The sequence below is a fragment of the Paramormyrops kingsleyae genome, chromosome 5, assembly GCF_048594095.1.
Source record: "Paramormyrops kingsleyae isolate MSU_618 chromosome 5, PKINGS_0.4, whole genome shotgun sequence".
In the NCBI taxonomy this organism is placed as follows: Eukaryota; Metazoa; Chordata; class Actinopteri; order Osteoglossiformes; family Mormyridae; genus Paramormyrops; species Paramormyrops kingsleyae.
The window spans coordinates 42649518-42665981 of record NC_132801.1 but is presented as its reverse complement, the minus strand read 5'-3'; the positions used below and the strand labels follow the sequence as shown (position 1 = coordinate 42665981).

At 42.1% G+C, this 16464-nt stretch overlaps 1 protein-coding gene across 2 annotated transcripts in view; it reads right to left on the bottom strand.

Annotated features, from left to right (window-relative positions):
- Nucleotides 1–8527: 8527 nt before the first annotated feature.
- The window catches only part of mreg (melanoregulin), a 163250-nt gene continuing 155313 nt past the window's right edge, over nt 8528–16464 (bottom strand). For both annotated transcript variants that reach the window (XM_072712772.1, XM_072712773.1), the window contains exons 5-6: nt 15200–15363; nt 8528–13360 (exon numbers count right to left, since the gene is read on the bottom strand). In XM_072712772.1, coding sequence (XP_072568873.1) covers nt 13136–13360; nt 15200–15363 — 389 coding nt within the window. In that variant the 3' untranslated portion in view covers nt 8528–13135. The remainder of the gene's footprint in view (nt 13361–15199; nt 15364–16464) is intronic.

Below are 16464 nucleotides of genomic sequence, written 5' to 3'. Positions count from 1 at the left end.
ATTGCAAATAGATAATTAATTCTTGCCAAAACCATAATTTTTATTGAGGCAACCCTTCCCATGAGTGATATGGGTAGGGACTTCCATCTAACCAGATCATACTCTACCTTCTTTAAAAGTGGGATGTGGTTTAATTTAGTTAAATCTGCCAGCCTAGGTGAAACATTAATACCTAAATATTTAATATCTCCAGATTGCAGTGGAGTGGAGGAAGAATTCTGAAAGGAGCAGTTAATTGGAAGAGCTGTGGATTTTAACCAGTTTATCGAATAATCTGAGACTCTTGAGAAAGAGTTTATTAATGTAATTACCTCAGAGAGAGAGGTTTGTGAATGTTGGAGAAAGAGTAACACATCATCCGCATAAAGACTGACCTTATGTTCCACATTCTTGCATTTGATGCCTTTAATCACTATAGCCTGTCTAATTGCTGCTGCTAGTGGTTCAATAAAAATTGCAAACAGTGAGGGGGAGAGAGGGCATCCCTGCCTGGTGCCCCTCTTGAGACAGAAGCTGGAGGATGTTTGGTCATTTGTCCTAACACATGCTGTTGGGGAACTATATAATATTTTTAGCCAGTTTATGAAAGAGTTTCCAAAACCAAATTTGTGTAACGCTGCAAATAAAAAATTCCAGTTAACTCTATCGAATGCTTTTTCTGCATCTAGAGACAATATTGTAATTTGAAGGTTTTTATTGCATGAATAGTCTATCAGATTAAGTAATCTACGTGTGTTTGTTGATGAGTGCCTCCCTTTTATGAAACCAGTTTGGTCAGGATGAATTAGGAGAGGGGTTATCTTCTCTATTCTTTTTGAGAGAGCTTTGCAGATAATTTTAAGGTCAACATTAATAAGGGATATTGGACGTTAGCTGGTAGGCAATATAGGGTCTTTGCCTGGTTTTAGCAAGAGACTAATGTTGGCAGAATTCATATTTGGTGGTAGTCTACCATTTTCCTTGGTTTCCTGCAACATTCTGTAGAATGTTGGTGACAGAATTGTCCAGAATTCTTTATAGAATTCTACTGGAAATCCATCTGGACCTGGAGCCTTATTATTGGGCATACTGTTCAAAGCTTCCTGGAGTTCACCTGGTGTCAGCGGAGAATCCAGTGCCATCGCTTGATTGTTTGATAATTTCAGAAGGGTTATACTATCAAGAAACTGATCAATTTCGTCTTTAGATGGGCTTATCTGTGGTGAGTATAAAGATTTGTAAAAGTCCCTGAAAGTGTTGTTAATTCTTTCAGGGTCATATACTGTATCCCCAATTAAGTCTTTATTTAAGTCTATTCTCTGTTAGAGACTTAACCGAGTCCCGTAGTGAGGCGTTTTCAGCAGCGAGTATTTCCGCCTGTTGCTGGCTGAATTTCAAAGACTCCCTCAGGGATTTGAATTCCTGATGTAGAATCTCGACCAGAGACAACCTCGCATCAAAGCTGGACAATCGCTTGTCGATTGAATACAGGATGTCGGCAAAGTCTTTACCAGTCGGCGAAGTTGTTCTGGGGGAGTCTGCCGGGCGACTTCTTATGGATGATGGCGTCTCGCTTTTGCCTGGGGAAGATGCATTTAGGTTCTTCTTCATGACTATAGCGTGGAAGTACCAGTCTATATATTCTTGGAGAAATTCCAAATTCCCCTCGCTGTTCATTCAAGTTTTCCGCCAAGTCTCGGCATCTGATGTCACCTACAGCATTTCCGGTCTCCACAGCTTTCCGCTGTGCTTTAAATAATGTGCTTTAAAAAAATTCCCATGCCTCTTCAACAGCTTTGCTATTGATCTCCATCCAGTTTACAGTTTCCGGTTTCAGTCTCATACCATTAAAGTTAGCCTTCCTAACATTGTATACTTTTGTATTGGACTTTGCTCTTTGGACACTAAAATTACCCTAAAATTTAACCATATTATGATCACTACCGTCCAGTGGTTCTAAAATCTCTAATTTTCCAATCCTATCCTCCTTATTAGAGAAAACAAGATCAAGAAGGGCTTCTCCCCTGGTAGGGGTATTAACAAACTGTGTAAAAAAACAATCCGGTACTAATTCCACCATATCAAAGTTAATTTACAGAAGTTCCACTGTATCCCAGGTAAATTAAAATCAGCCATAACCACCACATCATTTTTATTACTCATAATCCTGATAACGTCATATAATATTCTGCTTCCCTATGCAGCTATATTAGGTGCTCTATAATAAACACCGACAATTAGGCCATTTGAGTTTTTAGCATCTAGTTTTATCCATACAGCTTCTGTATTTTTATTTTTATCAGTGAGCTCCCTTGTCTGCAAGTTTCTTTTACGTATACTGCAACACCACCTCCGTTCCCTTCTGGTCTCTATGGAACAACGTGTAACGATCCATATTACATTTATCTCCATCATTGTCACTCATCCATGTTTCTGTTATTCCTATAATGTTGTAAGTGTCTGATGAAATTAAAGCCTCTAAATCAGGGGTGGGCAATCTTATCCACAAAGGGCCGGTGTGTATGCGGGTTTTTGCTGCAACTCCCTAATTAGATTATTAATTAGAGGACTGATTGGCTGAAGAGTCCTCACACCTGGATTTGAACAGCTGACCTACAGGTTATCCCAAAAACCTGGATACACACCGGCCCTTTGCTCTAAATCATGAATTTTGTTTCTAATAATCCTAGCATTTGAATACAGACAGCAAAGGGTAGGCCTTTTACAGTGCCTACTAAATATTAACTGGGGATTTCTGTCTCTCCCAACCTATATTCTTAACTAACCTCCCTGCCCCCCCAGTCCCTAGTTTAAATATTGCTCAACTACTCTACACATATGCCTCCCCAATACACTGGTTCCCCTCTGGTTCAAATGCAACCCATCCGGCTTGAACAGGTCCCACTTGTTCCAGAAGGTCTTCCAGTGCCCCATAAACTTAAACCCCTCTTTCCTACACCACTGTTTTAGCCACGTGTTTAATCTCCTTATCTCAGCTAAGTTAACCTGGCTTGCACGTGGCACGGGAAGTATTCCAGAAAATACCACCGTGGATGTTCTGCTTCTAAGCTTATCCACGACTTCTATAAATTTATCCTGCAGAACAGCCCTCCTGCCCTTGCCTATGTCATTGGTGCCAACATGCACCGCAACCACTGGATCCACCCTGGCTGGGGCCAAAAACCTGCACACACAATTCGGTAGGTCCCCTACCTGGGCACCAGGTAGGCAAGACACCATACGGAACCCTCTATCACGGGTGCCCACATAACTGTCTACACCTCTAATAATTGAATTCCTTACTACCACAACCTCCCTCTTCCTGGGGGGGAAGTGTCATGGTTGCGGGCATCTCGGGCACGGGAACGGGGCATGGTGCACAAGTAAGGGGCGGACGACCCACTTGCGGCTCCAGGAACACAAAAACAGGGTTTATTAAACAAAACTGAAAACACTATAAACACAACTAAACCAAAAAAGACCACAAGGGGTCAAAAACAGAAAGGGGATTAAACAAGACTAAATAACAAAAACCGAATACACGCAGAACACTGAAAATATCAAAACCATCAACTAACGACAATCCGAGACACGACGTGATGAACCAGCCGGGAACAGAACAAAGGCAGGGTCCTTACGAGGCAGAAATGTAAAGCGCATTGAGACAATGTAATGTTGTGATAATGCGCTATATAAATAAAATTGAATTGAATTGAATAATATACTACAAGGGGTAATGACTAACACAGGGCAGGTGAGACTGATTAACAAGGACTAGGGAAACAAGACACAGGTGAAACCAATTAACTCACAGAAGCTAACAATCAGGGAAACTAAGAACTAACCAAGAATGCATATAATCAACACTAGGGAAGTACATAGGAATAACACAGGCAGGGGAACAAGAAACAAAACCAAAACCGATTACTAAATTAGACACCAGGGTTTAACAAGCACAAAGGAAAAAACCAGGGAGCTAAATACAAAAAACAGAGGAGGCGGGATTCGAACACAAGACAAGACAAGAGGGAACTCAGGACCGAGGGGCAAACAGACAGCACATGCTTAATACATTGAGCCACGAGACCAGACAGGAGACAGGGCAGAACAAGGACTGACGTGAAGGACGGAATGACCAGCACCACCTGCTGGTCAAACGGGGAAGGGGCACGGAAGGACCACAGTGGGAGGCCGACCCTGACAGGAAGGGGCTCCTTGGTGTCCAAGGGCCCACCTGCCTCCCCAGTCTCTTCCGGCTCTAAAGCTGGAAGTACCTGAAAGCGGTTAGACACTGTCACTTCAGGTGATGCCACCTCTGTAAACTGTGTACGCCCTTTTCTACGTCTATGACCTATGTTCACCCAGTTCTCTTCACCTATCTGTTCTTCATTCTCCCCCCTCCCTGCTTGTGACATACATACTGTCTCCCTAAGAGGCGTATTAACTCTCTCCTCTCACTCCTTGTTGTGTCAAATGAGAGCCAGTTGCTCCTCGAGGTCACAAACCTTGACCATGAGTGAGTCCACTAACTTACATCGCTCAGAGATGAAGTCTGACTGGACGCAAACATCCGGAAGGGCAAACATCTTGCAAACACAACACAGAGCTGGCCCCATAATTACCTGACTCACTATGACCCCGTCCTTTACTCCCAGCCCAGTATATTTATATAGTGTATTTAACTTTTCGTCAATCTAATTAACGTATAGTTAATACAATAAAGTGCCGAGTTCAATAAAACACTAAATTAACACTTGCATTAAAACGGAACTTAAATTATCCGTTAGCATCAGAGATAACCTTTGAAATTAAACTTTAAAAATAACCAAATTAACAATTACTTACCCGAGACTAACTTCTTACTGAACCACGTTTAACTAAAATAAACCGAAGTTGCTCTTGAGAGGCCGAAAAACCACAAAAAACCCTCTCAAAGCAGGCTCTTGCCAGTGCGAGAAAAAAAGTGGAAAATGTCTTCCCGGCCCCGACTGGTGACTGGACAAAGCTCAGGAGCAACTTTCCTTTTCCGAGTTAATGTTACCGCCGTTAGATAATATTACCCCACGGGTGTTTGCTGCGAAGGTACACGGAGCTGTCGATAATACTCGCGCTGTTTATTAACAAGGACAGACAAGCACTCTGTCACGCCCACAGGGGCGGGGCCACACCGCTACAGGCGATCATCGCAATCCAGCCAAGTTATTTAAAACCGACGCAAAGCTCTACGGGTTGCGAAGTATTGTTGCCTTATCTATGACACTTTCTGAGCGCTTTTCTGTCTTTTGTCGAACCCTCCTGTCCTCCCTGCATCGTCGTTTCCTGTTGTCACGCCTGCCCAGCTTCCCTGATCATCTCCGCCTGTCCACCCGATCCTGCCTGTCCTGGTTTTCCTTCGTCCACCTTCCAGTCCCATCGATCCATTGTCTCGTCTCTTTTTGTAGGATTGACCACCCCGGCTTCAGACTTCCCGCGACCAGCCCGACTCTCCGCCTGTCTTGCCCCTTCGGATTTGGCTGCACCCGGCTTATGTCTAAATAAAACCTTCTCCTGCATTACGGGGTCTGCTTCGTCTCTAATCGCTAGTTACAACACACTCACGGTGACCGAAATATTTTTTTTTAATGTAACAACAATCACCCACGTAACCGTACTGGCACACAAACAAATATACTTCCAATTCCAATCAACCACTTCAACAGGTACACAACACAAGTCCACACAGCATCTACACCACTCCATCACAGTGCAGCAATCCCAGCAGCATCTACAGCAATCCCAGCAGCCAAATACGACTCTCGACTATGAAGAGCTAGTCCGCAACACACTTTGCAGATTTCCCCTCCCTGGCTTTTACGGACTGGTTTCTCTGGTGCCTCTCTTGTGTGTACACTTGAGGTTGTTTCGCGGGAATGTTGTGGGTGCAGATCTTGTTGCATGTCCTGCTGTAAAGGCCGCTCCGTTCCCTCGCCAGATGCAATGGTGGAATCATTAGCACTGTGGTGTTCTACCTGGCTGAGATTCCTCCTTGTCTGACCTGCTTTTGCAGTGCAAGCTTGCATCTGGTTGTTTCCTCCACATTTGGCCTCACCCTGGTGGACACACAGGCCACGGTGAGTTGTCACCTTTTTCCACCCACAGCCACATTCTCTGGGGATCCGTTGTTCCTTTGTCATTGCCATATTAGTCATTACCATAAGTTCTTTCATCACGCCTATTGGTGGACTTTTCCTTACTCTGCTTATAGTTTGTGTAGGGTGGCCGAGTAACAATGCTACGTAGCCATGTGGAGTGGGTAACTAACTCTTCCACCCCGGCTGCAGTCTTCCCTGCTACCAACCAGTCTTTCCTGGCCACCCTCCAGTCTTTCCTGGATGTCAACTGTCATTGTTAGTTAACTGTATATAACTGTTCCCTGAGCCTAGAGTCTGGTCCTATTTATCTAAACATGTAGTAAGTGCTACATGAAGTGTACTTCAAAGAAGAAAGAAAAAGACAGTGACAGAGCTTGATTTTATGGTTTGCCTGCTACTAAATTTTCTGTAGGTGTATGTACCGCTATTTTTCCGTGGTAATTCATTGAGATGTGTATTAGGATGAATTCGCGGACGATTACGTCACTCACGTGATATGGAATTAATCCTTTACTATAATATTCTGGGAAGTTGTAATTGTGGATTAATTCCGATCGCGTGTGGACTGATCATCCTGAAATTCAGATCAATCGTCCATGATTCACCCCGAATGTTACTAGACTGCACAAACACATTATTTACCGATCCCCTGTAAAACCTAATTTTGCCATAAATAACTTGGGCTCATAAAAAGAAGTAAGGATACTCATCTGGGCTGTTAGATCGGAATGCAGAAGGCTTATCTTGGTTTCAGGAGATAGGGTGGGGGGTCGGTATACAGCACCCTATATTGCCTTTAGGGGGGAACAGGGAGGTACAGTATTGCGCATAGACACCTGGCGCAAGGACGCCTATTGTAGTATGTTATCACAAGCAGCATCACTCGGACAAAAGGGGGAATTGGAGTATATATTGCCTGGGGGGAAGGGGTGAGCCTGGCCAGCTTATCCCCTGCCCACACGCAACTCTAAATTTAGTATAAAGGAAGGGGGAGATCCCAGTACTGACCGGAGTTCAGCCGTGGGATAGAGCGCGCATCGCCTGGCACTTTCTCGGAACTCATGTGTTGGTCTCCTGCCAGGACTGAAAGGGCTCCCCAGTCCATGTGTGAAGGTGGGTGATGATAACACGTCCGAGTGTAAATAGCTTTGCAACTACTTATGCTTTCCATTGATTCTTGCGAGTAAATTATCGCCGCTTGTGATAATATTTCGTAACTTTTTATGTTTCCTTGCTTCTTTTATGTATTATTGTTTCTTTTCTATATATATTCATACCTTTGCACCTAATACTATTAGCTATAAGATATATATTATTTGATACCCATTGTAGTACGAGTTATTTTGCATTGCCTTCAATATGATAGCTTATTATTGGTGTTAATGCGAGATCATTTTGTATTACTTATTAAAGTGTATTTGAGTGAACCTAAGCGTGCCTGTTTGTTCCTTCGAGAGCCTAGTATCCCTCTCTCATCCATTTTAATACAAGATGCATGACAATGTCCTGCATCTACCAGTACTTCAGCATGAAAGTGGTGACTGCTTCTGCTGTGGATGTGGACATCTTTCACATATATTTGCTCATTTTCTCCATTTTAATATCTGAATAGATTATGTAACAGCAGCTGTGTGAAAATAGTGTTCCACAGTGCCCCCCACCCACCTTTGCATCATTTTTTCTTCCAGACAGATGATAGGAGAGACATAATGGCTTGAATTAGGACACCACTGAATTTGATGGGTGGATAGTGAGAGGGTGACTATTTGGAAGGTAAGGAAAGGAGAGAAAGGACATGGCAGAGGCAGAGTGACAGATTTTGTGAAACAGAGATACTGGATATTAAGCCCTGTAGCTTTCTATAGGCTAAGGCAGAAAGCCACACAAAGCCTTCAATGTCATGTATCTCATTACTACCTTTATAGTGTGCTGACAGCCATAAGTTTACCTCTGAGAAAGAAAGACCAATAAATCGAGATGTAAATATAGCAGGCATGCCGGAGGTGTGGAGGCAGGAAGGAGCCAAAAAATTCAAATAGTAGAGTTGAAGATTGTGGATGGGAAGAAAGAGAGTAAAGCTGAGAAGGCAGACATAATCTTGATGTGGAATGGGCTTTTGAGTGTCTATGCCATGTCTCAGTATAATTCATTTTTATTAGCATTGAACCAAGTCCTTCCCCAGAGCAAGGCCTGTACCAACCAGGGAAAAGTCAATGTCAGCCATAGTTATTGGAAAGTGCTGATGAAGGCCAGCACTAAAGGATAAGAAAAATGTCAGTGACCTACCCCCCTCATAAGGAAAACCCAGGGCCTGAGCAGGTTTTGAGCTATATCCACCTGAGACCCAAGGATTGAAATTGAAATTGTAAGTTATTTGCCTTTGGAGGAAATAAGACATCTTACAATTTAGATTTTTTCAAATTTATTTTTATTTTTAATTTCACAGCATGTCCTCTTTAGTGCACAACAGGAATAAATAAGTTTCCTAACATCAGTGAAAAGATAGATGCAAAAATAAAATGTCCAGTACAATGGACATAAATGAATGGGTGGGGCCTCAGGAGGATATAGCTGCATGCTGATGTTATGGGTCAAACCATATATTGCTGCTGAGGCCAGCCATGATTCACATTGCTATAGCAAGATCCACTGACCCGCAGAGACAAGGAGTAACATCTCTCCAAGCTCCAAGGCCAGTTTCACAACTGCCTTAGTATTTCCAGATGTTTTTAATGTGATCAGAAGAAAACCTTTGTACTGATTTTATTTAATTATCATGGCACACAGTCATAATTCTTTCATACTGGTTATTCTTTATTCTAATTCTTATATTCCATCTTAAACCAGAAGAACCATAGCCAGCTTTCTATGTCATTATGCATTCAAATACATATATTCAATATATGCTCATTAATATCCTACAGAAACCTTCATAATGGCCTTAACAGCCCGATTATTCCAAACCTGCACAGACTGTGTCTCGCTACTTTTGCATGGTGAACCACATTTAAACTGACATGTCAATGTCAGCTGAAGATCAATAAAAATGCTGGTCCTTGGACATCCAAGACATTCTCTTTGGCTGTCTGCAATTACTTTCCTTTACATAGCAGTCACTTTCATTAACTTGCAAATTACAAAATGTTACAACATTAGTCCATGTTAATAGGCCAGTAAATGAATCACTACCAGTCTGAAGGCCTAGTGAGGGGAAATTAACCACAATCTAATTGTCTGATCACAAGGTCATATGTTGGTGTGTGATTGAAAGTCATGGCAGAGAAAAAAGTTCACCCTCATCTATCAGGTTGTTTATACAGAAGAGAAGAGAGACAGTGGACAAATGACACACACTGGCAGACATAGGTATGGGCAACATGGGCAGCTGCTTAGGGCAGCATCACACACACACACACACAAAACGTTTGGAATGGTGATATTTGCATAATCAGTTTTCTATCACTCATTTGCTATTTACAGTCGTGGCCAAAAGTTTTGAGAATGACACAAATATTAATTTTCACAACGTCTGCTGCCTCAGTTTTTATGATGGCAATTTGCATATACTCCACAGTGATCAGATGAATTGCAATCAATTGCAAAGTCACTCTTTGCCATGAAAATGAACTTAATCCCAAAAACCCATTTCCACTGCATTTTAGCCTTGCCACAAAAGGACCTGCTGACATAATTTCAGTGATTCTCTCGTTAACACAGGTGAGACTCTTGACGACGACAAGGCTAGAGATCACTCTGTCATGCTGACTGAGTTAGAATAGTAGACTGGATGCTTTAAAAGGATCGTGGTACTTGAAATCATTGTTCTTTCTCTGTTAACCATGGTTACCTGCAAGGAAACACGTACAGTCATCATTGCTTTGCATAAAAAGGGCTTCAAAGGCAAGGATATTGCTGCTTGTAAGATTGCACCTAAATCAACCATTTATCAACAACTTCAAAGAGAGAGGTTCAATTGTTGTGAAGAAAGCTTCTGGGCGCCCAAGAAAGTCCAGCAAGTGCCAGGACCATCTCCTAAAGTTGATTCAGTTGCAGGATCAGGGCACCACCAGTGCAGAGCTCGCTCAGGAATGGCAGCAGGCAAGTGTGAATGCATCTGCATGTACCGTGAGGTGAAGATTTTGGAGGATGGCCTGGTGTCAAGAAGGGTAGCAAAGAAGCTACTTCTCTCAAAGAAAAACATCATGGACAGGCTGATGTTCCACAAAAGGTACAGGGATTGGACTGCTAATGAATCCCCTTTCCGATTGTGTGGGGCATCCGGAAAAAAGATTGTCCAGAGAAGAATAGATGAGGACTACAATCAGTCCTGTGTGGGGTTGCTTCTCAGCCAAGGGAGTGGGGTCACGTGATGGCGGCGCACGCAGAGGCGCCCCTGCTGGCCGCACGCCCGAGGTGCACGCAGAGGTGCCCCCTGCTGGCCGCACGCCCGAGGTGCCCGCTGCGGCGCCCCCTCCTGATCTGCCTGTCTCGCCTGTCCTGCCGGCGCCTGATCTGCCTGTCTCGCCTGTCCTGCCTGCGCCTGACCTGCCTGTCTCGCCTGTCCTGCCGGCGCCTGATCTGCCTGTCTCGCCTGTCCTGCCGGCGCCTGATCTACCTGTCTTGCCTGTCCTGCCGGTGCCTGATCTGCCTGTTTCTCCAGTCCAGCCCGTCCAGCCTGGCTCTCCCGTCCAGCCTGCGGCTCCGGCTGCACCGCCTGCGGCCACGCCCCGTTCTGCCCGATTCCCCAGATCAGACATTGCACCTAATACTATTAGCTTTGCAACTACTTATGCTTTCCATTGATTCTTGCGAGTAAATTATCGCCGCTTGTGATAATATTTCGTAACTTGTTCTCAAGCCGTGTGTACCCTTGTGATCCTGTCAGTCCGAATAAACCCCGTCTTTACCCGTATTCACGGCTCGACTCGCCTGCTTGCTCACCTGTCGACGACCGGCCATAATAGGCAATGTTGCCGTTGCTCATATTTCTTTATGATATAAGGCTTCGGTTTAAGGTGACATTTGATAGGCATGCAGATTATTTGTCCCTCTTTTAAATTGGAGTGAGCGTAGAGCAATTTCACTGGAGGAAATTTTAGTTGAGCGAGGAGCGGTGTTGAGCGGAGTGGAGTGCGAATTAGAGCGGAGGAGCGGGCGGAGCAAACAGCCTCGTGAGCGAGGAGCAAAAATTCTCACCGCTCAACTCCGCTCACATGCTCTGGTGGGCACCATCTGAGCTGGAGTCCTGGTTCAGTCCCATGGAGGGGTGACATTGCAAATGGGCCATACGAATGATATCATCGTGGGTGCAGCCTCCAGTGCCACCCAACACAGCCCAATGTGGAGAAAAGACCTTGGTCACCCCTCAAAGGCCAACATGGATAACGGACTCATTAATGGACTTTGTCTTCATTTTTAGTCCCAGCATATACCTCCCTTTTAGCAAGCATGTCCACTCTTTTCTGTTTTTGGTAATGTTAGTATGCCCTGGGGGGTTGGGCAGCCAGTGGACCTTGGACCCCCAGAGGTTTTTTTTCCCCCTACTTGGGAGTTTTTGATTCCTCTACTCCATTGTCTTCTGGCTTTCTTTATTCAGTTTATTTCCTTCCTTATTTTCCCTGTTCTGTATCTCCCTCTACTTCTGTTTCATGTATCAACCCTGTAAAGCACTTTGGGACAACTCTGTTGTGGAAGGCTATATAAAAATAAATTGAATTGAATTGACTTACATTTTGCCCAGACTACCTTAAATCCGACAAGTTACCCTGATAAGCCAGTAACCACACTTCGTAGTATAGGCCGCAAGAAACTCCCCAGACCTTGATCCCATTGAAAACTTGTGGTCAATCCTCGAGAGGTGGGTGGACAAACAAAACCCCACAAATTCTGACAAATTTCAAGCATTGATTATGCAAGATTGGTCTGGTATCAGTCAGGATTTGGCCTGGAAGTTGATTGACAGCGTGCCAGGGTGAATTGCAGAGGTTTTTAAAAAGAAGGGCCAACACTGCAATAATTAACTCTTTGCATAAACTTCTAAAAGTCTTTTGATGCTTCTAATTATACTTACCATAGTATACCATAGAAACATCTGACAAAAAGAAGCAGCAAACTGTGAAAACCAATACTTGTGTCATTCTCAAAACTTTTGGCTATGACTGCACATCAATGATCTCATGTCACCATGTGGGTCGGAGTGGGCACCCTGATTCTAGATTGTGATCACTCAGAAGTACGAGATGGAGAGCGGGAAGGGGGTGGGTTGACCTTAGGTTGCTCCATGGAAAGCTAGAGGTAGAGAGAGTATGTGAATCTAACAAATAGTAATACTTTGTACAGTACTAATGCAATTAGTAAAATCAGTCACGCTACAAAATGTTACAAAATGAACCACAAGTTTTGAGTCTTGGTTTACAATTTTGGGAGATAAATGATGTATTGATGCTCAAGTGACAAATTAGCACAAATCAATAATAAAAGGTCTAAGTCATCAGGTACCCAGTTTATAAAAAAGAGCAACGTTGAGAAATGCACAAAAAATAAAGGTATGCAGTTATTTTATTTCTTTGAGTATATTATTATGCATGTAATGAAATAAGCTAGCATAACACTGGTATATTTATTAGCCAGTTTTGATATTCATGAATGTTATTTTGTATATGTATATATTTTTATGTTTACATAGTTTAAATTTTATCATTATTTAATAGTGTCATTCCAAAAGCACTGAATAGTGCTTTTTTGTTGCCTGGAGTGCTCAAGGGAAGGGTTTGCCCAGGGTGCCATAAACGTTAGAACCACCACTGAGAACACAGGCCAGTATTACGTTAAAAGTTCCTTCCTCTGTAATCCCTCAGAGCAGAAAAAATTCAGTCATTCAAAGTAACTGCATTTAACATTAAACAAACCTTTTATCTTTTCAACAGAGTCAAAAGAGTGATAGCCAATTTTGCTACCTATCATTGCACTAAAGAATTCTCTAAGCAGATGGATTGCAGCAGTTAGCTGATCACTATAGGTCTGAGTCAGTACAGGGACCTTTCTGTGTCATTGTCATGAAGCTCACCAGCCCTTCCTTCACCATCCACCATGTCTTCGTCTTCATCACCTGAAGGTACCAGGCTGCTCCGGGTCAACAGGAGGGGAAGCTTCAGAGTGTGCTCATCATCCTCATCCTCTTCCCTTTTTGGATAGAAGCGACGTGCCTTCTCCACAAACTCTTCTGCTGCATCCAGGTAGATTAAACGATCCTGAGAGGGGAATAGATAGTGGGGGAGGGTGAAGTAAACAAGAATGAGGGATACTGCAAAGATTGTGGATTAAGACCATGTATATGATTAACTGAGCCAGGCATTGACAATGATATAAAATTTGCTGAGGTTTACTATGGAGCTTAAGATTTGGTTTCCTAGTTATGATAACTCAATAGATTAATGAACACAGGCTAAATTTCCATGCAGCATGAAACCATGGGCCTATATCAGGAAGTCAGATTCCTTGCTTAGCTGGATGAATTTGAGGATAAGTAGAGGTAACAGCAGCTTTTCGATATGACAATACTGGTTCTCTTCTTAGCAGGACACATGCTACAGAGCAAAACTAGGTTTCAGGATCACAAATCACAAACTGCTGACCATTCAAAAAGAAGTAGGTACAGTATATCACCTGATGTAACAATCGGGCTTTCCCAAACTCTCAAAATGGCTTGTCCATGAGAATCCTCTGACTGTGGTAAAATTAGCTGTATATTTGATATACAGCTATTCCAGATTACTTTATGGGTGAATTTTAGTTAATATCTGAATTTTTGTGTGTGCACTTCATGTTCAATAGCTGCTGCTCTCATGCAGTCACTGGTGGTGAATGGACACAACGCAATTATTAATAAATATGCGTAAAAATACATCATCTGAAAATCAAGTGTTGTGCGTTCTCCCTACATAGTCTAAGGTGAACAGAGAATCCATGTCAAGAAGGACACTTTGAACTAGGACAAAATTTGTAAACTACTATTTCAGTTAGATGGACCTAGATTTCACTTAAGCACTAAGTTCTTGCTGTGTGCAGATTGGTCAGTCTCATATAATTATGCATGTGTTACTAAAATTTATGTGAGACAGCTAAATAAGTCTTTTAATCAAGAAAACAATCCAGTCAATGCACAAGAAGAACTGAACAATTTAGCCAAGCTCAGGAGCCTTTCAGTGTTAAAGTAGTTTATAAAACCTGAAATAGCTCAGTCACCTCCCTGACATGGATTCTCTGGTCACCTTACCACAGCGGAAACTGCTTGTAGTGATCATGGTTATAGTGATCAACTGCTTATATGGATCAAAAAAGTTTGGGACAGGATCATTCCTGTACAAACACAGTTTAATTTGTTGCTAGTATTCAAGTGGTCTGCTTACAGTACTGTACTGTATTTGAATTATACACAATTCAGTAATTTGATTTATACAGTACTTAAATTTAAAAGCCATTGGAAACAGCTCCACTGTATTTTGAAAGAGTTAATAAAATTCAGTAAACAGCAATGCTGTCCATTTTATTATCTTATATTCATGTAATAAACATTTCCACTGTACGTCAACACCTTCATCTTCCCCACCCATGTACCATGTACCCGTGCTGTGTGTGTGTGATGGATAACGGAAAATGTAATGGGTTTTGAAGGGTGACAAGTTTAATACTGAATACTAAAAATGGGATTAATATGATGAATATAATAATAATAATTATAAGTATTTTGTTGAACCAGTTTTGTCATATAGGGCCCCTGTCCATCTGTGATTTGTACAGTATAATCCTGACTGTCCCTCAGTGATTCGTATTTTTTTTAATTTATTTAGCAGATGCATTTTTTCCAAAGAGATATACATTTGAGAAAGTAGGGTCAGCCAGTTCCTGAAGCAGTTGGGGTTAAGGGTCTTGTTCAATGGCTCAATGGTAAAAACACTCTTCCGACCGCAGTATTTGAACACACCACCCCGTTTGCCCAATGTAACTTGATCTTTCTGTCCGTCCATGAGCTATACCTTTCTCACTTGTCTGTCTATCAGTGACCTTTATAGTGTAACCCTGTCCCTCACCAGGATAAACATATATCTCTCAGGCGGCGGCTCCTTGCTGTCAAAGATCGATGTCTCAGAGTGCAGTGTTTGCAGCAGGGCACGGGCAACAGGGGCATTGCGCATCCGGTCATATGATGCACTGGCTGACACTGTCAGCAGAGATTCTGCCTCTGCCATAAATCCTGGGAACAAGAAGCAGCAGGGAAGAAGATCACTGTCATGCGACCAACAAATTTCACTTTCTTATTCATTAATCCATGCATGCTATTATGTATTATTATTATTATTATGTATCTATACCTTATACAGACATAATTTGTTAACTTTGTAAAAAATGTTCAGTTATACCACATATATAAACCTTTACTTAAACATCAACTAATCATTTACAACACCATGAGACATTTAGAAGCCAGTAGTTAATGATGAAACAAATCATTTAAAAATTCTGAATAAGACATTTATAAGCATGTATTTAACTTAACTAATCGTTTGCAAAACCTTAATAAATATTCATGAATGATTAAAAGAGGAAATGATTATAAACAAATCATCAATAAACTATTACTAGCCCAGTAGTTAATGATGAACAAATCATTTACAAATTCTTAAGACATTTACAAGCAATAAGCATGTAGTTATGGGTTACTATAAACATTTGAAATGATTACAAGAGGAAATGATCATAAACAAATCATGGTAACAATTTAAGCTTTCACCTATAATGATCATAGATACCTTCATAATGTCATGCTATTTTCCTGCTAATAAACCAGTCAAAAAGCTAGTTAACGCTAGTGCTTAAGGTTAACTTCATCAGCTATGTAACCTGGTAATTTATTGATAGTTTATTATGCGTATGAGCAGTACAGCTGCAGCTTTTGGTAGTAGTGAGGCATAAAAATATAAATTTACAAACGAGAGCAGGCCATTCGGCCCATCAAGCTCATTTGGGGAGAACTCAACTAAATAGCTCAGAGCTGTTAAAATCTTATCTAGCCCAAGGTTTTAGCTTGCACTACACAAACAGGAAGACTATTCCATACTCTAACTACACGCTGTGTAAAGAAGTGCTTTCTCAAATCCATCTCCCACTAATCTCCACCTATGGCCACAAGTTCTAGTATTTAAACTAATATTGAAATGCCCATTTGGCTGAACAGCATCTAAAACTGTTAGAATCTTATATACCTGGATCATGTCCTCCCTTAGTCTCCTTTTCTCGAGGCTGAACAGATTCAGTTCAGCTAACCTCTCCTCACAAGACATTCCTCTAAGACCAG